Here is a 22289-nt window from a genome sequence, read left to right as displayed (position 1 = left end):
AACAGCATCACTTTCAATGTTGGTTAACTAGGGACCCCAGATTCTCCCTAAGGTGGATTTAAAAGGAGAATTTGGGCTCTCTAGTTTAAACACCATTGAAAGTGATGCTGTTTGGGGGTGGATTCCAGCATCACAGCAGCTGCCCGGGGGGGGGCACCCCGCAAAACTCAGATTTTGCACCAGGCTCCATTTTCCCTCTATGCCTCTGCCCAGAGGGGAGGGGCAGGGGAGGGGAGGGGAGTCTGCCATCCCCGACCTCGGAGAGCTGCTTTTATAAGCGCTAGGCCAGGGGCGGGGCTTGGGGAGGCATGGCCTAGGGGCGGGGGGTGTGTGGCCCTACCCCCGAACCCCCCCCCCCATAAAAAATCTATACCTACGTCCCTGGGCAGGACAAAACACATCTTTTTACCTAGGCTTTTAACTTCATGGGTTTTATGTTATCAATTTTAAATGATGTTCTGTTTCATGGACAGTTTGTATGCTGCTTATGATTAACAGCTTGTTTTCATATTGTGGTGATTTTAATAGTAAACCACCTCAAGCCAGACTCTGAAGCAGCAGAAGAGAAATATCTTAAATAAATAAATAAAATAAAAAGACTATCGATCAGTACAAGACACAGTCTACTCAGGAGAAAACACTAAACACTGAGAGCAGAAAAGACTAGGAAATTCCATAGTGATTGAACAAGAGACTGGCTTATCTTCTTTATTCTTTGCTTTTGAATTAATTTTGAAATTAATGTTTATAAATTTAGGTTTGGACCCTATCATTTCAGACTACTGGTGCTTTTTGATCAAGCAAAACATTCTTGCATCAATGCAAGAACACCTAGGTACACATCAAAGAAAATAAAAAGTTTTTACTTCACAGCATGATAATATCCCAGCAGAGCACCTGCCCAATATATGTCCTAGTAAACGTACCCAACTGCGATTCAAATAACCAGCCATTTCTGTCTTCAGTGTTGATGTTAAAATAAACTCAAAAGGGGAAAGTATGTATAAAAGTTTGAACAAATCCTCTTATACTTCTGAAATGTGAATGTTCGAGATTCCAAATGGTTAAAGGATTTTAAATGAACACATTTTCCTAATTGATCCATAGTAGGGCCAACTGATGCACTATTAGGGAACAATCTTAAACAGCTCTACTTGGCAATAAGTCCCATATTGTTCACTGGGGCTTTCTCCAAAAAAAATCCTTACAATTGCAGCCTTAGAATAGTTGGTCTCTTGACAACAATGACTTCTTAACAATTCCAGTAATCAAAACATCCACGTCCAGAGCTAGTGCAGACATCCTGCCTCATTTATGTTCTGAGAACTTCTATAAACCTACAATTTCACACATATAGGATTGTGAAAATATTTTGTTACATTTCTAAAATTCAGGAAAAAAAAGGCTCAGGTTGTGTTTAGGCAATTTTTCTATCAGTGGTATGAAACTTTTCTGCCTTCCCCTCCCATTAAAGCTCCCTGAGGACTATGAAATGCTGTGTTTACAGAATGACATGAAGGGGGATCTACAGCGTAAATGGGGAGTCAGTTGAAATTGCCAATTTGGTCAGGATCCCAACCTTTGGAATGACCACTGTTCTGTGTACAGAGCAGTCTGAGAGCAAAAGGTTGTTGTTTTTACTCCAGTATTTTGTCAATAACTCTTCAATACTCAAAAGGCATGTTCATGATTTTGGCCAGTACCGAAGGCTTTAGAATTGCTGTCTTGCAACTGTAATGCTACTACAATTCTATTTGATAAACATGAATGAATATGATGTAAAAACTATTGTAAATTATGTCATACCTTCATCTATTGAAGCTTCACTACTGTACCCATCATATTCTGCAGACAGAGGACTATATTTTTGTCTTGTTTCCCAAATATAGTTTTTCTGTTGTCTATTATCTCCAGCTGGTGGCCTTGAACTTTGAGTTCTGGACAAAGCTTCATGGTATTTACCCAGCGCCTCATCTTCACTTTCAGATGATGAACCATGTTGTTCTTTATTTATGTATGAATTATCTATATGAAAAGGTTAAACAAGACAATGGGTATAATGGGTAACAATTTCAAGTATTAATTCATTTTCAATGTAAAGTAGATATTTCATAATATAACAAAATTCAGGCACAAGGTCAAATTTCAAATGAGTATAGTGTCACAATTAACTGGGAAATAATAAAGCTTTTAAAGAGGTTAACTTTTTTTCTAAATGTTTTCTAAATGTTTAAAGTAAGCTGTAACTCACTGAGATCATGGAAGGTATTTTTCTTCCCACATATGATATTACTTTGCCTCTCATTTCCTTCTCTTATCACTCAAATTTCTTTGTCTTTTCAAAGAACATGAGATCTGGAGAATGAACTCTTCTGCAACCTGACATAGGTATCTATTCAGTAATTTACACTGTTTGTATGTTGGATTAAGAGCCACATGGCAATATTCATGTCCATGTAAATCTGTGTTTAAATATAGCTTCACTAGCTTTATATTATGCTTATCCACCAGTAAATACAAACAAAGAGTTTGGAGAGGAGACGTCTGAGGGGGGATATGATTGAAGTCTATAAAATTATGCATGGGGTAGAAAATGTTGACAGAGAGACATTTTTCTCTCATTCTCACAATAATTGAACCAGGGGGCATTCATTGAAAAGGCGGGGGGGGGATATTAGGACTAATAAAAGGAAACATTTTTTCATACAACGTGTGATTGGAATATGCTGCCACAGGAGGTGGTGATGGCAACTAACCTGGACAGCTTTAAAAAGGGCTTGGACAGATTTATGGAGGAGAAGTTGATCTACGTGGCTACCAGTCTTGATCCTCCTTGATCTGAGATTGCAAATGCCTTAGCAGACCAGCTGCTTGGGAGCAGGAGCAGCAGCAGGCCATTGCTTTCGCATCCTGCATGTGAGCTCCCAAAGGCACCTGGTGGGCCACTGCGAGTAGCAGAGTGCTGGACTAGATGGACTCTGGTCTGATCCAGCAGGCTTGTTCTTATGTTCTTATGGGGGCACGGGGAGCTGGTCATGCCCCTGGGCACCATTTAGGCCTGGTATGCCACTGATGACATGGAATGGCATGAGTAGTCTCCTAGAGGATGTCCGAGGTTTGTAACCAGTGGCTGTTCTATGTGCATCTGCACCAACATTCCACTGACATGAGTAGACTCCCTGACTTCCACATTGCACCTCCAGGAGACATGAGCCACACAGAATGTAGTCGGTGTGCCCTGATCAAGTGGGGTACCCATGCAGCCTGATGTGTCATTCCCCTTGGGCATGGATCTGCACATTGCTGTAATATCTGTTTTATGGTTATTCTTAATTTTTTGATGTCCATGTGTTCACAGTGAAGTTGGTTATTTATTCACACTTGTATTCTATGTTCTTGATCATGGGATGGGGCTTTCCTCCTCTGCCCCACCTGGCCTGGTTTCAGGTCATCCTGGAACCCAAACATAGTGCAAGGTGCTGTGTCACAGGGCTAACTGCTCAGGTTTTGGGGGACTCCAGTGCTGCAATGGATGCTTCTGGACAGCAACCTATCTGCCGGTCCATTTGACTGCGCAAATGAGACTGTACACTGGTCATCACCCCTTGGGCATCTCTGTGGACCTGTGGCCAGTATGCCACCATAGCCAAGCCATGAAATGAAATCTAAAATTGGCTGAATGCCCCACAAAGTATTTTTGCTCAGCAGTGGGTGAGCATAGAATGGCACTCTTAGGGACTTGTCAGTTGCAGCTGATCAGGTTCAGCCATGACCTCTGGCTAGAACAGTGTGGAGGGTATGGGTGGGGAGTGGAAGGCTTGCGCTGACCTTGCTCTGTCCTGGCAATCTATGCTGTGGATGCTAGCTCAGAGTTCTGTCTTTGGATAATGGCTTGCTGCCTTGGTTACTCTGGGTCAGTGTGCCTGCCAAAAAAATAACTGGGTGGACTCTTCTGTTGGCAGGGAATGTCTCATTGGGGTATATCTGGTCTTCAAGGATCTGATGGTTCTCTGTGACTGCTCCCCCACCCCCACATACATGAGTTGTGCTCTTGTATAGTGCGCCCATTCTCCAAGTGTGTGTTTGAGCTGCTAGTGTGGTATGAGATACTTAATGGCCAGCCATTAAGGCCACTTACCATCTACTGTGACTCACCATGCCTCCCTTTTTCGGGGGAGGGGGAATTTTAATCTGGAATATTGGACGCCAACTATGCCATTTATTGTGATGTACTACATAATTTAAATTTGTAGCTTTTATCGCTGCCTTAATTGTTGATTGTTTTTATTACTATTTTTATCTGCTGTGCACCGCCCAGAGCCCTTCGGGGATGGGGCGGTATAAAAGCTTAATCAAATAAATAAATAAATAAATAAATGGACACAGACCAAACCAATGTATTCCTGTGCTGAACACCTTGGCATGTAACCTGCCCATACACAGACCAGGCTTTATATTAGCTTCTGGGGTCCAGTACTAGACACAGCAAGAGACAGGGTTATGAAAGCTGGTGGGGCAGGGGTTGCTTTCCTGAATTCAAATAGTCCACTTATCTCACTGACACTTGATATATTGTGTGTGTGTGTGTGTGTGTGTGTGTGTGTGTGTGTGTGTGTGTGTGTGTGTGTGTGTGTGTGTGTGTGTGTGTGTGTGTGTGTGTGTGTGTGTGTGTATATACACAGAGAGACAGAGACAGAGACAGAGAGAGCATTTGTGTATCTCACTGTAAATATATTATACAATGTGTAATCTTATTTAATCTATGCAGTCGTGTAAATCACATGTAAAATAAAAGTAATAGAAAGCAAAAAAGTTATTTCTCTGTACTACAAGATCTACAAGTTCTCAGAACATATTAGAATTCCAGATATTATTTCTCATAAATCTACTTTTGAACTCAATAGCTCACATATTCTGTTCTACTGAAATGGTGAATTAATGCAAACATTTGGCATTCAAGAACTCATCTACAAAAACCATTTTTCCAATCCAACATAAACTACACATATTCAGCAAACTCAGAAAATAGCAGGAGAAATGAAAAAAAGTAGAGTTATATCTATTCAAAATGGGTAACATCAATCAGGACAGAGTAATATTTCATAGCTTTTTAAAAAGTATAATCAGGAAAATCAAATGTCAAAGAAAATGATATACATATTTTTAAAGAAATTTCACAAAAAGTTTTGTTTATAGATTTACATAAATGAAATCTATAAGATACTTTGGAAAAGAAGTATGTAGTAAAAGATCCAGGAAAGGTCAAATTGATTAAATATGATACAGGACACCTCACCTTTAGCTGGAGTCTTCTTACTACTCACTTCTTTAGAAAAATTTTCTGATTCTGTTTGCTTTTGTTTTGTATCTTCCTTTGAAAGAGCAGATAAGGCATTTTCTTTCTCTTTTGTAACAGACTTTCTGGTGTAGTCAGAAAACGTTTTCAGTTTCTTAGATTTTACTTCATGAATGCCGTGTACCACTTCAGACCTTAGTTCTGGCAATTTTGAAGTTTGCACTTTATTTGATTCCACATTCTTTGTTACAATACTCTGTGTTTTTTTGGCATCCATGAAATCAACTTCTGGTGATCTTTTTTTAACTTTCTTCTGCAGTGGGTCTTTAGATTGTTCTAGCTTTGCATACAATTTCTTACTAGGTTTTTCATGATGGGATTCTTCAGATCTACATATACCATAATTCTCAGCAATATCTTTTGGCAATGTATTACTTTCCAAGTACTTATTTCCTGTTTGTCTTTTGTGCTTTATTGAATTATTCAATTCCCTATATACTTCTGAATCATTACGTTCATTAGGTTCTACAAAATTCAACTGTCTCTGTGTTTTATCTATGTTATGTTCTCCCCGACCATCAAACTTTTCTCTCACATACTTTTCTATGTCATTATTTGTTCTATTTTCCTCTTTACCCACTTCAGATTTATCTTCCTGTGTTTTAGCTGTTTCATCTGTTCGAAGACTATTGATCATGTTTGTTACCTGCTCTGTAACTGAATCAGCTACTGTATAGCTTACATCTCCAACAGCATTGGTTAGATCATCCACAGCATTACTGAGTGTATCAACCAAAGAAGACACAGAAGGAAGGTTCAGATTTTGCTGAAAATTTTTGAAAAATGCCATGTTTTTCTTGTTTACTGATAACGATATTTTAGAAGGAACAGATTTTCTGTTTTCTGAATATGTCACTCCTCAGGTTCAGTGATATTTATTTAGTTTTGCTGTCCTGTATCCTAACATTTAAATAAAGGATTCAGCATGTAGTTCTACTCTTGATTTTGTTACTTTACGTAAACGATTCAAAATGTCCTCTACAAAAATCCAGAATCAATTATATTTTTGTAATGTTACACTAACGCTCATCTTGAAGTAACCCCATCAACACTGGCTATTTAAAATGTTACAAGAAAAATAACACTTTAGACTACACCTGCAGTTTGGAATCAGTTATCTTATACCATTCTTCCAGTGTGTTATAGTAAAATTCATCATTGGCTAACCAAAACTATTTAAAATGTTGCATGGAAAGTGGGATATTTTATCCTATACCTGCAAAGAAAAATATATTTAAATAATACAGTATAAATAAATAGAAATGGTGTCACAACTGAATAGTATCTGTTCAATATCATGTACTGCATATGCTCTTTCCTAATAACCACATATACATTATGCTTCGACATGAAATTCGTAACTGCTTATTCATGCAGACTGTAAACGTCTTATAGTCACTGGCCACAATCAACACTTGGGTACAGCCAAATGAATAGACTTGAGCTTGTTTAACTCTATACAGAACAGCAGTCAGTGAATGTCACCAAGTTCTGTGAAACCATTTGGCATCTTGCCATCATGTTCAATATATAGTGGACAGTGCCCCCAGCAAAAAAAGAGCTAAGAAATCCCTCCCTTTGAAATTTAACTGCCCCAGTGTATACTACATATTAGAAGAAAGGTGGGCATTTAATTATTCTTAATTTTTTTCTTAACAGGATTTTGGAACCTCAAACTATTTGTTTTTTCCTGCTACAAAAAATTCAAATCCGTGAACTTAATTAAACAAATAGTAAACGGTGGTCTTCTCATGCAAATTAAACAAAAAATTTGTAGAACAATTTGAAAGCTGAAAATAAAGAGTTAGAATCTCCAAATTCCTCTAAAATGTAATGAGAACACATGGGCAAGTGAAGAGGTTACAAAAAGAAACCAACCAGGGATTGAGTCTAGGAATTGAGTAGGTTGGGGGAAGGAGAATATTGTCAGATGATCAAGGAGGAGAAAAACGGGGAGCTGAGCACAGGAAGGGAACAAAAAAGGGACCCAGAGCAAGAGGGGAGGAAATGGGAGCTGTCAGGGGAGTTGTGATTTCCCTTCCTCCACGAATGTGAGGACACATGTAAAAATATAATTCTGACTAACCTTCACAGATAATATCAGTACTTTACAAATGTTCTTATTCTGGTCAAATTATAATACTTCCATAACAATATTCAGATGATACTGCACACTAAGGACTAACAATCTCTTACAGGAGAAATATTTTTGATACTTACAAAGTTTGTCCTGTGAATTTTTTCTTGTATTGTACCTTGAACTGAGATCTGGGAAGTTGCCAACATTTTCGAAGCACATCTTCTTGTTAATATACAGAAAAAGAATAAGCAATAGGATAATAAATACTCCGACTGCTGAGAGAAATCCGACTGCCTCAGGAGATACTAGAAGAAACACAAACAGTGATCTAAGTATAATGCTTACAAATTTCAAACAATCCGATTATTAATCAGTACTTACATCCAACCTCAAATTTAAATGCAAGTATATAACAAGCTATAACAACAATATAGAAAAGTATCAGTTTGACTTGATTACCCTCAAGAAAATACTGGCAGCTGTTACTCTGCAACTGTACCAGATGTGATGCACATAAATTCTAGCAATACTTTAGAGAGCAATATTAACTGAAAAAAATAAAAGGAAGTGTGAGTTTTCTTTCCCAAAAGTCATTTATGAAACACAGAACCAGACATTTCTTATTCTTCTGTTTTAGCTTCAAAATGAAGTCCTTACAATTTCCCCCTACAATTCCACCCTACTTAGATGCTTGCTATACCAGGGGAGCCTCATTCCCTGTCCACATTGCCCTAGGGAGGGGGCAACTGGAGTCTTCAGACTTCACCAAGAGTTCAATAAAGTCTGTGTGGTGTCACAACTTTATTTCTGTTTGGTTCTGACTGCATGTTAAGAGCTCCACACCTCACCCTGCCTCACTCCCTTGCCCCATCTGTGATTCCCCCTGAGGGTATGTGATGACATATCCAAGAACAAGGGCTCTTGGATGTTTTTGATGGCTGTGGATGGTTGTCCAGATGCCACTGATCCCCCAACATGGTCATCTGCCAAACATAGCAGGGACCAAGCAGCACTTCCAAAGCTGCCCTAGCACCAGATTCTTTGTTCAACGAGCAGGCTGCAAGTGAGGGGAGGACGGGCCAGGAAGAGTTCTGGGTGAATGGACCAGCTTCATGTGGTGATTAGAGTGCAACTGGTATAGAAGGCGGCCTTAGGTCCTCTTCTAAAATCTTTTGTCCATTGCACAACAGTTGGGGTAGCAATATCATTATTTTCTTACTTAATAGAAATTATATAAAAATAATTATTATACTCTCCTCCCCCTCTTTATTTGATTAAATGTTCAGAAAGCAATTCCTGGTTTGGATTTTTACACCAACTGTTGAATGTGTGTTTTCAAAATGTTATGTTACTGACCATTGAGGAAGGCCACAAAGTATGGTTTTGCTGGTCATTTGGTATTTTCAACAATTGTTTGTGTAACAACAATAGAGTTGTGTGCTGGGTGTTTCCTGTCCAATGTATGTTGCAATCTGATTTCTAGAACCCTTGTTTTTAACTGTTTTTCTTCCTTTTGTATAATGTGTACACTTAAATACTCAATTTGATTATAAAGCATTTTGAGGTAGAGGCACCAAATCTGCTGCACAGCAGCAGTGGCGTAGTGGTTAAGAGCAGGTGCATTCTAATCTGAAGGAACTGGGTTTCAGATTAGGATCTGAGGGTCCCAGGTTCAAATCCCCACTTTGCTATGGAAGTACACAAGGTAACCTTGGGCCAATCACATCCTTTCAGCCTAATGTATTTCACAGGGTGGTTGTTAAGAGGATAAACAGAGGACAGGAGAATGATGTGGGGCTCTTTGGTTCCCAATTAAGGAAAAAGGCAGGGGCTGAAAATGGGGGGGGGGGTCAGGTAAAAGGTAGGTTGGTTAGTGAGTGGGAAGGAGAGAAGGAAGTAGGAAATAAGAGGGTTGCCAAAAAGAGGGTAAAAGGAAACAGTGAGGCAGAGGGATACCAATTGAAGTGAAGTGCTCTTAGCAAGTCCTTGGAAAACCTCTGCTTATAATCTTGTACCTAATATTGAAAAACTGGCCCATGTACGTATACTTAAATCCATGAATCAGGTCCATTTAAATAAAAGGAAGGTTAGTAGATACATCTGAAAATTGGGGGGGGGGGCAAAAATTCCCCCAAACAGAGGAGCACTGCCTGCATGCGTGCAGACCACACTTCTCTGCTGGAGCCACTGTGAGGGGGAGGCACTATAGGCTTCAACTATAATAACTCTGGGCATGGCACAGATCTCAGTGTCACTGGCACAGACCTCAGCATTACTGTCATGGTCCCTGGGCCCAGTACTGCTCCCAGAATAGCCACTGCAGCCCTCTGCATAGCCACTATGGCCTCAATACATCACCACTATGTCCCCATGTGGCTGGCCTTGCTGGAGCCAGGACAAGCCTGCCCATAGCTGGAGAGAGGCTAAACCACTCTCCCCTGGGGATGGGGGGAAGGTGACTTGGCAGAGCACTGAAGATTGTGAGGAGGTGGACAGCGCATCGACAAGGAGGTGGGTGGGGCTAAGAGTAGTGAGTGTGGCAGTAAAGCAGTGAGGATGGTAATACAGTGGAGGAAAGGGAAGGAAGGAAAGGCCCTGTGAGATCTTAATGGCCGCTGTGGTTTCTAGGCAACCACAATAATATTACCAGCTTTCAAACTTTAGTTTCTATCAGTAAAAGGGAAGGGGACAGAGCCCTTTCCTGGGTTATTATGATCTCCCAGTCCACCCCAATCCCCTCTCTCCTAACCCAGAGGCAAGACCAGGCCCAGCAACATTGGGCAACCTGCTACTATGAAATCTGTGCAACTCACCTAGGTGTGGAGGTGGTTGTGACCAGAAGCTGCACAACTTGCCTAGGCCTAGCAGCAGCCTCTATACTACTTAACTGGGCCCAGCAATGGTCATCACACAAATTTCCTGAGTGACTTGTTACCAGACAACCTTTGAATCTTGGCCAAACTTTATCCAGAAGTAGGGAAGAAGGAGCGCCAGAGTGGTGTTAAGACATCAGATTTCCTAATCTGGGAGGTCTAGGTCCATATCTCCACTCTGTCATGAAAGCTTGCTTGATGACCTCGGCCAGTTGCTCACTTTCAGTCTGATCTACTTCACAGTGTTGTGAGAATAGAATGGAGGAGAGAAGAACTATGGCTCCCCAAAAGTGGGGTATAAGTGAAGTTAACTAATAGTAAATAAAGCTGATGACAGGAGGGGTGGGGGGAGAGAGATAAAATAAAAATTAGTTCAAGAGTGGAAAAAGAGGAGGAAACAAGAAAAGGAGAGATGATATGGAGGCTGCCAGGAAGAGATAAAATGAAATATAGCATAGGGAAGGGGCCCAGGGGGAAATGAACAGACCCCTGCAAGTCTTTGCAAATTTCTAGCTTGTATGAAACTAATAAGCAAACAAGATGTACTCAAAGGTAAACATTATGCCATCCAATCTTCTGCAGATACTCAGTATCTAAGGACTTTTCTTGTGATATTTAGAGAATGCAGCAATTAATACCTTGCTATAAAGAACAAAATGTTAGCTTCAACCAGACTGATTAATTATTCATTTACTTTAACACCAATGTGAGTCTTTGGAAATTATCTGTCTTGTATGTTACGTTACGTTAAATTTAATTTGTATACTGCCCTCCCCCGAAGGGCTCAGGGCGGTGAACAACATCAAACAATAATACAACCAATAATGCATAGCAAATACAATGCATCAAAACAAAATACACAGCAATAAGCTCGGTAACCCTTAACAGTATCCAATATCAGGTTATCAATTACACAATTAACCACAAATCAATTTAACAACTGTCATTACATAATATCAATTAACAGGTTCAGACATCATTACTTAATAACACAACATAACATTCATAATATAGAATATTAAAACAACCATCAGAACCATCATAATATAGAATATCAACACAACCATAACATCTATGCAGACACATAATAATAACATTCCGAACAATCCATCTAGGGCAACAAAGTAGTATAATATAATCACATAATTGCAATACCATAATAGAGCAAAATAAGATAAGAACCACAATGAGAACAGAATCAACCAATTAACCTTACAATAATAACAAGGAAAAATGTATCAATTTGCATACGTGAACTTATCTTTAAAATACTATAAACAACTGAATATAAAATACTATAAACAAGCTGAAAAGAAAAAAATACTCTGATAACTTTATAAAAATCCATTATATACTAAACAGTACTAAATATACTAAAAAATGCATTGAAAAGTATTTGATTACTCTGTCCAGGAGTAATCAAATACAATGCCATAGGTTATGTTGTACCTATATAAATAAAGCTTTTAACTGAACAACACTATTTCCTGGCTATAAAGTTATAGTAAGTCTCATCAAATTAAATTCAAGATATATATAACAATTTTATCTCAAGTTCCAAATATATGTAACTTTGAAATATATCTGAAGTTAAATTCTAATTATTGATTTGTTAATTGCACACTAATAAGCATTAGAACAAACAGGATACATTTCATGACTATAGATTCTTAGAGCTGTTATAATTTGATTGGGCACTTTTGTTCAACATACTTGATGTGTGGTATTAATCTCGGTATGTTTTATCTTGTCAACTTAGGTAATGAAAGGAACTTATTTGTTCATTACAGAATAACAGGTAAAAGAAATGCACTGAAATTAATATCACAATTCATTCTCAATATGAAACCACACTAGTACTACTATCAATGGACTTACCAGGTATAAACAATAAGAATAGTGTTCCAAGCACACTCTATTAAATTTTACTATGCAATGTTACACTTTCCAAACTTAAAACATTTCTTCTTTAGAACAGATTTCAATGTCAGACATTCTGTTTTTCTAAAAGCATTTTCAATTAACACATTTTTCTAATAGAGAACAGCACTTTTAATGTCATCATTATGTAGATATTTGCATACAGAATGACAAAAGATCTGTTTTAATACAAATTTATAAACTTTTCCTTTACTTACATATGATGTTGTGCTGTTGTGCCCGGTAGTGGATGCCACCATCTATTTATCTTACTGAATATCAGTGACAGTTTAATTATTTATGTCATCAATGCAATTGTATCCACCATGCATACAAACTAAATCAGCATGGGCTTAATCTGAAACCCTTTGAGTCCACAAAGGTATTCACATTTTAAAAGTCTAATCAATATGAAAAGAATTTTTTTATTATGTAATACTGATGATAGTATTTAATATATAGAGCAATGCACTCCACAATTAGATGGTGCAGATTACATTTGCTGAAATCTATGAAACATATTCTGATTTTCCTCTGCTATTCTCTTGTATAGTCCAGTAACCAATACAAATTCCCCATATGATCTGTATGAATGCTCACGTAAGTCATATCAAAAATCCACTGAGTAAAATGAAACAGGTTGTTCTATTTTCTCCAAGTATTGTTGTTTCTGTACAAAAATTGTGCCATATCCACAACCTTAGACTAATTATCTTGATTATTTCCAAAGTTATGTTGTTAATTATGACGTCTGACTTCTGTGCTTTGCCTCTCTGGGGACCATCATCAATAAACAGAATATTCACTTACTGTAAAGGTGAGCAGCACCAGAAAGATACAACAGATGTGACAGTACTGATTGCCAGTCACCTTGCTAAGATTTATGCTAAGAAGCCTTAAATGCATGACTGGTACTTGAACTGAGATGACTGGAACTTGCAATTTCTTATTACTGCTAAACTAACAGTAAAGTCGGTTGTATGAATACAATGGACTCTAGAAAACTGTTGGTGGATTAACAGAACCCAGCAAGGGGGGCAACCCCTCCTGCCTTTCCCCCCCCCTTGGCCCCTTGTAACCATCTCCCTTTTCCTCCTCCTCTTCCCAGATGTCTATTCCTCTTCCCAGACACCCGTATTATCACACATACGTGGATTGGATGAAAGAAGCTCGAGTCAATGAAGAAATATGGGAGAAGAGGCAACAGAGAATGAACTTACTGCTGTTTGTGTGACAAAACTATGAAGAAGTAGTAATGGGGGAGGGAGAAAAGGGGGGGAAAGTATCGTTTGAAAATGTATGAAGAAGGAAATTACTATAAACTGTAAAATTCAAATGATACAATAATTTTTTTAAAAAAATTACTTTATTATTTGCTTATGTAAATGAGCCACCACAGATCAAGCGTCTCATATATAAAATTTATATTGCGTTGCATTACCTCAAAATAAACACTTATCAGAGGAGGCAGTTCACAGATTGTTGCAAATCATCTACAGATGTACATGCATCGGATAAAGTGAATTTAAGCTTACTCTTTGTAAACTGCAACTATGTGCATCCTCCCTTCTTTGCAGTAGCCCTTCCAGGGGGAAGGGTTGCTATCACTCCTTTTCCTCCAGACTATATACACTGGCTCAACAGCTTCTTACATTAGTCTGTTCAGCCCAAAACACTATTTGTGCTCTCACAGTCTATTGCTGTATTTAATAACTTTAGACACACTGGAGAACACTTTGCCTTGTACATGTGTGTAAAGTAGAACTGTATTAGATGCACACACAGCAAGTGATTAGAGAAAGTGTACCTGCCAAATTTCTGCCAGGATAGTCACTACAATTTCTGCTGTGATGGGGAAACACAAAAGCCTTTATGAACATGTTAGGCATATTAGGCAAAAATCCACAGCTTGTACAGCTGATGATTGGGGAAGATAGATCTATTCAATTTGAATCTAAACATCCTCAAGTGTAATGGATCTGTGAACCTCAACTTCTCATTAATAAACTGAATCACCTGAACTGGGCTCTGCAAGCAATTGGCTACTTCACAAAGGAAATCTGAAGAACTATAAAACGTGGTAAACCATGGAGCTGTGGACAAATATTCATAGGAATTACAAAAAGCAACATTCTGACAAGAATAAAAGAACATGAAAGGCACTGCTCATTAATCCAACCTGAGAAATCAGCAGTAGCTGAACACTCTAAGCCAAGCCAGACACAGAATCTCATTTGAAGACACAGAAATTTTGGTCAACTCCAACAGCAACTATGTCAGACTAACAGGAAAAGCATTGAAATCCACAAATACCAGAACAGTTTCAACAAAAAGGGAGACTAAAAATCACAAAACCTGGCTACCAATACTTAAAAACCAAAACTCGGAGACATTCAAATACAACTGTAACATTTCTTGTATTTTTCTGGTGGGTTATGCCCCTTTTTTGTCATAGGTGATGATGGGAGGTAGACAAAACATATTCCCCACCACACAATCGCTCCACACGGTGCCACAGCCAGAAATGCATCTTACCAAGACATGACTCCAATGATGTCAGTTATAGATGTGGGTGAAACATAAGGATCAAAAACTACCAGATCATGGCCACACAGCCCAAAAACCTACAACAGCCAGTTTGTATAAGATATTTTGATGGACTCTATTATTGAAACATTTATACCTCATCTTTCCTCATGTTTCAAGGAAGCTTAAAACAATAGTTAAAGTATCTCCAGTTCAAACCAAAATAAAATAACAAACCCCAAATCTCTCCCTCCCCCTTAAAATTCTTAAATTATCTGTGAAGCAGTAAAATTGTATAATTTTTTTTAGTTAGTGCTAAATATGTAAATAGTTATGTTGCAACCAAAGGGCGAAATGGATGCAATGATTCTATAATAGTATTACTTGTCTACTATACCCATAGCAAACCAAATAGGTTGCTTAGGTCTACCTCTTGCTACGAGTTAAATAATCTGATATAGGAAAGATAACTAGATAACTAGGACTCTTTAAGAGCACATGTATCTCTGAATCAAGACTGACTAGTCATCCAGAACACCACGGTGCAAGGAGTATAGGATGACTAATTTGTAATTGAGTATAATATCATGTACAACTTCTTTACTGTTTACATGGTTCAGTAATTAAGCTGTGGTTTACTATTTCTATATTTTTGAATATATAAGACTTTTCAGATAACTTTCAAAAACCCTAAACTCTGAAAATGATCCATGTATTTGCAGGTGTGAGGTTTTTTGTTACTATTGTCCTCATTTGGGTTGGGAAATGGAGAAAATATACAATGTCACAATTTTAGGAAATAGCCATTAGATGGCACTATATGCCAACAAAATAAGTTTCATACTATACTTTTGAAAACTCACTGAATTAGTATTACAAAGGAGCAAAAATAATACAAATAATGAATCCCCCTAAAGCTATGCATTTAAATCCTACTGATTATGGAGGGAAGACACCATCACCTGCTGAACTGTCCCACTGAAATCAGGACATTAACATATTTCAGTTTGGCTGGACAATACCCATATTTTCCCACACAGTGAGAATAAGCCCCAATTATATCATAAAAAGTAATGCTATTGGATTAAAGTTCTCACCCAGTTCTCCAATATAATGACACTTGTTCATTATAACAAAATTTAAGGTGGAAATAGCCAAGAGCCATGACCAAACCAAATAAAATATCCAATGAAGCCTTGCTTACTGCTGTTCAAATAATTGTAGTGCATAGGTGTAGTTCCAAGGGGACAGGGGGTGCATGATGCACTGGGCGTGCACCCCTGTGGGGGTGTGGTGAGGGCATTCCGGGGTGGGGGCGTTCCAGGGCAGGACAGGGGTGGAGGTTGCACCGGTGCGCCGGGTGCTTTTCCCACTTGCTACGCTTCTGCTGTAGTGACTGCATCAAACAGGCTCTTTCTTATTCTGATATTTCTACCATTTTAGTCTGATACCCTCTAGATCAGGGGTAGGGAACCTGTGGCTCGAGAGCCGCATGCGGCTCTTCTGCCCTTGCACTGCGGCTCCACGAGCCGAGCCGCTGGCCCCATCCTTGCCTGCCCTGCAGGCAGCAGGGCGAATGCATCCATGCACTTCTCAGAATGAGCTGAGTAAAAGGTAAAAAAAAAACCCAATATATACAGTGTTATCTTTATTTTAAATGTCAAAAATTATTTGCGGCTCCAAGTGTTTTCTTTTCCCATGGAAAACGGGTCCAAATGGCTCTTTGAGTGTTAAAGGTTCCCTACCCCTGCTCTAGATCATATTCACAAGCTTAGAATCAACTCATGTGTTACTAACTGCAGAATGAAAAAGCTTTCTGCATAAGCAAATCCCAAGCCATACCACTATGGCGTCAATTTCAATGAGCTACATGAGATGGGAAAATAGAACAGTAGTGTCTCACATCAAATCCTGTGTGTCACCACTTTTATTCTTCCATTCACAGGGTCCCAAGAAAAGAACATTACTAATGATGCAGAGATCCCATGCCATAACAATTAAGAATAAAGCAAATCTTAGTTATGTAGTCACCCTAGTTTAGCAGGACTCGGCTTATTAATTCCTGAAATAAATGATGAATGAACAATCAAACAGACTCATAAATATGTTAACCTACTTTCTAGTTAGTAGTTATTCTACTTCAGCGGTGGCGAACCTACGGCACAGGAGCCAGAGGTGGCACTCAGAGCCCTTTCTGTGGGCATACGTGCACAGAGTTCATCATGTGGGGGGGACAGAAAATCCCACACACACACACATCTAGGCTAGCCTGGGCACGATTCTGGGAGTAAGCTCGGTTGCTGGCAATGGGACTTGCTTCTGAGTAAACCCTCCTAGGGTCGTGATTCACCCAATCGAAACATTGCACGGTTGCTTCACCAAGCTTACTCCCGAGTAACATGCGCCTCGGAGCCAACTGTTTTATCTAAACTAAAACCTCAGTATGCAGGGTAAATTGCCGTGTTGGCACTTTGCAATAGACAGGTGGGTTTCAGGTTGCAATTTGGGCACTCGGTCTCAAAAAGGTTTGCCATCACTGTTCTATTTCATTCCATTGTTAAGTAAAATTGGTTTAATCCAAGTACTAAAAAAAAGAAGACGAGGAGGACGAGGACGAGGATGAGGACGAGGACGAGGACGAGGAGGAGGGGGAGTCTGGATTTATATCCCCCCTTTCTCTCCTGTAGGAGACTCAAAGGGGCTTACAATCTCCTTGCCCTTCCCCCCTCACAACAAACACCCTGTGAGGTGGGTGGGGTGGAGAGAGCTCCAAAAAGCTGTGAATAGCCCATGGTCACCCAGCTGGCATGTGTGGGAGTGTACAGGCTAATCTGAATTCCTCAGATAAGCCTCCACAACTCAAGTGGCAGAGCTGGGAATCAAACCTGGTTCCTCCAGATTAGAATGCACCTGCTCTTAGCCACTGCTCTTAGCCACTACGCCACTGCTGCTATAGACACTATGCTATGGGTTAAATTCACTGTATTGTAAGTACAGTTCAGGATAGATTAAGTTACAGTTTAACCAAGTCTGCAAAGAACATTTCTCATTAAAAAAAACAGCGAGATTGAAACAACTGATTTATACCATAACAAATGATGGTCTTTAATGGGATCCCCTAAACTGAGTAGTTTGCAAATCATGGGTCCCCAACATGGTGTCCATTAATTCCATAGTGCCCACCGTCACCTTTTCTGGTACCTGCTAAGTGTTTTGGCCGCGTAAGGCCTTAAAGGTAAGCACCCATACCTTATGAATGATTCGGAACTCAACTGGAAGCCAGTGCAGGCGGCGCAGCACAGGTTGGATATGTTCTCTAAAGGCACCACCTGTGAGAACACGCGCCGCCGCATGCTGGATCAGCTTCAGCTTCCGAAGCAGACGTAAGGAGGAGGAGCCTCGTGCATAGAGCGAAGTTAAGCAATAGTCTAACCTAGAGAGGTGACCAAGTTGCATTGGATCACAGTGGACGAGATCCGGCCTGCAGGAGTAGGAAAGGGGCCAACCGCCGGGCCTGTCGAAGATGGTAAAACGCAACCCGGGTTATATGGGCCACCTGGGTCTCCATTGAAAGAGACGAATCCAGGTGGACCCCCCAGGCTGCGAACGGATGAGGCCGGTGCCAATAAAGCCCCCTCCCACTCCGGCGGTTGGAAATCCCCCACCTCCCCCCTGCGGCCCAGCCAGAGGATTTTGACCAGCAAGGCTTCTGATTGACAACTAGAGATTTGATTGGCTTTGCAGGTTTTTCTAAATGTTGCTTTGAAAGCAGCTTACCCCCACAGCACAAAGATCTACACCGGGTAACAAAGTTAGGCTGCACCCACCATGCCATGTCAGAATTCTAAATGTTCAAAAAGGCTCAAAAAGCTTTGTGATCTCTGAACTAAAGAACACCTTCCATGTTCTTTGAAAATTTCCCAGGAAGGTGCTTCTATGATTCTTTCTCATAGTTTATTTTTCCACTGTCTAACTTTTTTTACACTTTTAATAACTTTTTGATACTTTCCAAAGCATTACCTTTTACATTTTCTGAAACTATAAATTTTGTTATAACACAACCAAATTCACAGTATCTCGTTTGTTATATTCAGGGTTCATTTCCATATTGCAGAGTACACAGTTTGAATCTGGTTTCCCTATCTAATGTACTGGATAATGTGAAAATCAGGCATTAAATAAACATACTTCCTATGGGATTCAGCTAATATACTGTTTCTATATAAATTTCTTAATGTAATATAATTTCAGAATTGCTGTTTGGGTTTTATCCTAATAATAAAACAAAGAGCTATCTCTACTTTTGAGCTATGTTACCTATATCAAAGGTGGTTGTCCTGTTCTTTAGCATTCTTCATACTCTCATGTGTTCTAACTACAACAAGCAGAAGTTCTAAAAACTAGATGAAAAGGGGAAGAAATTGGATTACGCTTTTTTTTATTACAAAGCCCTTTTTAATGATGCATGTCAAATTAATTTCATTCTCTAACATGAACTCTGCTTCTGCCAAACAATGGACACTTGAATAACAACTAAAACAAGACATAGTTTACATTAGGATATGACAGTGATTAGATACTGCTAATAACTATCAACCAGTAACTACCTTGTTTCCCCAAAAATAAGACAGTGTCTTATATTAATTTTTGCTCCCAAAGATGCACTATGTCTTATTTTCAGGGGATGTCTTATTTTTCCGCTCCACAGCTGCATGCTCTGGTTGACGGGCATGCTTCCAAATAAAAACTATGCTACATCTTACTTTTGGGTGATGCTTTATATTTAGCACTTCAGCAAAACCTCTACTATGTCTTATTTTCAGGGGATGTCTTATTTTTGGGGAAACAGGGTAATACCTCTTTTGGAATTAGATAAGCATGTAGTGATTGTTCAACTCTAGGCACTCTTGGATGAAAAAGATTCTCTAGATTCATCTCAATTTGGACTCTAGTCTGATTTTGGCACCAAAGTAGCAATTGTCACCTTAACAGAAACCACTGCGAGAAAGCGAACAGTTTGCCTCTTGGCAACACTCTTGGCATTCATCTAGCCTCTTTCAACACTATTAACTATTTATTCTCAACTAATTTGAACTGGGCATCGCAGCCACAATGTTCTGGTGATTGCATTCCAGAAGATGGCATGAGGAGATGCTTGACTGTGACATCTTTGCTATGGAGTTTCACAGGATTCAGTCCTGTGCTGAGAGAAGTCATCCAGAGATTTGGGGTGAAAAACCATCATTAAGCTCTGTTTCTCTCCTATCAGGTAGATCTTGGATGTCCGGAATGACAGACTGATGGTTATAATGGGTAGGATCAGGGCCAATAAAACTCAGTCCAGGAAACAGTGAGGTGTTTGTGGGCAATAGCAGAGCAAATAAAGAATTATGGAGTCAATCTGAATTACAAAGTGTTGCATTTCACCAAAAGGAGCCAGGTCATATCTTGAGAATGTTATTACAGTAAATGCCTACTGATGAAAACACAAATCTTTTCTGGGGTACAAAGCACATTTAATAGCTTTGGCTGGTGTTCCAGTTACAGCCTTTCCTTGCGAAGAAAGATTTGGTCATGGTTATCCTTGCTTCAATTACTTGCAAGTTAGATTACTGTAATGTGATGTGTGGAACTCCTTTTGAAAACTATCTAGAAACTTCCATGAGTTAATAATACACATGAACTACAGATAATTTTAAGAGTTCTACTGGCTAACAATTTGTTTTCAGGCATAACGTGAAATCTTTGAATATTAAATATTCAACCAGACAAGAAATGAACTGCCTACTCCTGCAACAATTTGCTTAGAAATTAAGATCAATATCTCAAAACCTACTTGTCCGACCATCTGAATAATATAGTTGACAATCAAAGACAGGATGGTAATGCCCTTCCAACAGAGGTTTTCCAGACACCTAGCCTTACATTCTTTTTAAAAAATCATTTTCACTAATTATCTCCTTATAGATGCACAAAACTGAAAACCAAATAACAGAAAAATAACTACCCATAGAACAAACAATACAACAATACGTTGGATCTTAATATTCCATAACTTATAAACACAATAAAATTTTAAGAGAAAACCTTCTATCCTTATTTCATCTAGAATTTTGATGTTTAGATTTAATTAACACCCACTGGGATAAATCAACTTAGCAATTACTTATAGCCTTAGCTACTGACATATTTATTTATTTATTTATTTATTTATTTATTTATTTATTTATTTATTTATTTATTGTATTTCTATACTGCCCTCCCCCGAAGGGTAACATATTAACCTATTTTGATTACAATTAATATTATTAGTGTTTTAATTATTTCTATGTAATTGATTCAGCCACATATTAAAAATATAATTCCTACTTCTCATTGAACTCATGCTTTGTCTGATTACAAGATTTGTTAATTTAGCCATTGCAGCACACTCTCTTATTTTTATTTATTTTATTTTTATTTATTAATTCGGCTTTTATACCGCCCGATCCCCGAAGGGCTCCGGGCGGTGAACAGCAAGGATTCAGAGACAACAGGAGCAAAACACATATACAATATAAAGACATAAGCTCCATCTCATGTCAGCACTAAAATAACCTAAAACCAGCGGAAACAAATTAATACATAAAAGCATAAAAGCAGGCGTCCAACCTCAAATTTAAAACCTACCCCCAGAAAAAGGGGGGGACGGTAGGCCCCTCAATATGAGGGGACCCTGATGTAACAGCCCTGAAAACCAGAGGGCAATAAGGAGCAGTAGGGGGCACCTTATCCTGCCAAATTTCTGTACTTGAACTTCTTTCAGTTTGCCAGCTGCTTGCTACTATTACTCTGGCAGCCATTAGTAAGCACAAGCATAGTTCATTAAGTTTCTTCAGAAAATTATCAGGAGGGATACCCAATAATATAGTCTTGGCAGCAAAAGGAAATTTGATCTTGAATATTTTTTGTATTTTCACATGCACTTCCACTTAGTACTTCTTAATTTTTTTATTCCACTTTTGTAATTTTTCTTACAAGTCCACCACATGTGAAAGAACAATCCAACTTCTTGACATTTCCAAACCATTGCTGTTTTCACTTATCTTTATAATATCTTTAGTTCCCTTCTGAGTCGTGATGCATTTTTTAGGCACTGGATAAAATCATATGCTTGACATGAGGAATACAAGTTAATAATTTCCCCACATAAATAATTTAATAAAAGAAGAGTTTATATTAGCTTAAAGAACTGGGATGGGTACTGTTACGCCAACATCAAACGTAATAAAAATATTGATTATATTTCCTAATATTTATAGTATTCCTTGAAACTCTGTGTGTTCATTAATTTTCTGTTAATACAGATTTTTCTGATTGGTTTGTCCATTTGTATGGCGTACAGTGAAAAAGCAAGAAAGAACATAGCTCAAAACATATACCACATTATACTTCACTTAATGCACAGTAGGAATCTTCTAGACATGTGTCTGCAATTCAAAATCTTCCCTCTTCAAGACGCCTAAAGTTCCAATCAGTGGCGTAGCACCAAAGG

The 22289-nt window shown here is 38.8% G+C and overlaps 1 protein-coding gene across 5 annotated transcripts in view; it reads right to left on the bottom strand.

Moving 5' to 3' along the window:
• Positions 1-22289, bottom strand: part of SYT14 (synaptotagmin 14) — a 114355-nt gene that overhangs the window by 74466 nt on the left and 17600 nt on the right. For 3 of the 5 annotated variants that reach the window (XM_048484038.1, XM_048484220.1, XM_048484129.1), the window contains 2 exons: positions 7577-7741; positions 1807-2025 (listed from right to left, as the gene is read on the bottom strand). In XM_048484038.1, coding sequence (XP_048339995.1) covers positions 1807-2025; positions 7577-7741 — 384 coding nt within the window. Of the gene's footprint in view, positions 1-1806; positions 2026-5296; positions 6573-7576; positions 7742-22289 lie in introns of those variants that run through there. The other 2 variants (XM_048483848.1, XM_048483945.1) reach the window with 1 other exon arrangement.

Source organism: Sphaerodactylus townsendi, linkage group LG01 (genome assembly GCF_021028975.2).
Source record: "Sphaerodactylus townsendi isolate TG3544 linkage group LG01, MPM_Stown_v2.3, whole genome shotgun sequence".
Lineage (NCBI taxonomy): Eukaryota > Metazoa > Chordata > Lepidosauria > Squamata > Sphaerodactylidae > Sphaerodactylus > Sphaerodactylus townsendi.
The sequence above is the reverse complement of the archived record's forward strand: the minus strand, read 5'-3'. Positions and strand labels throughout refer to the sequence as shown.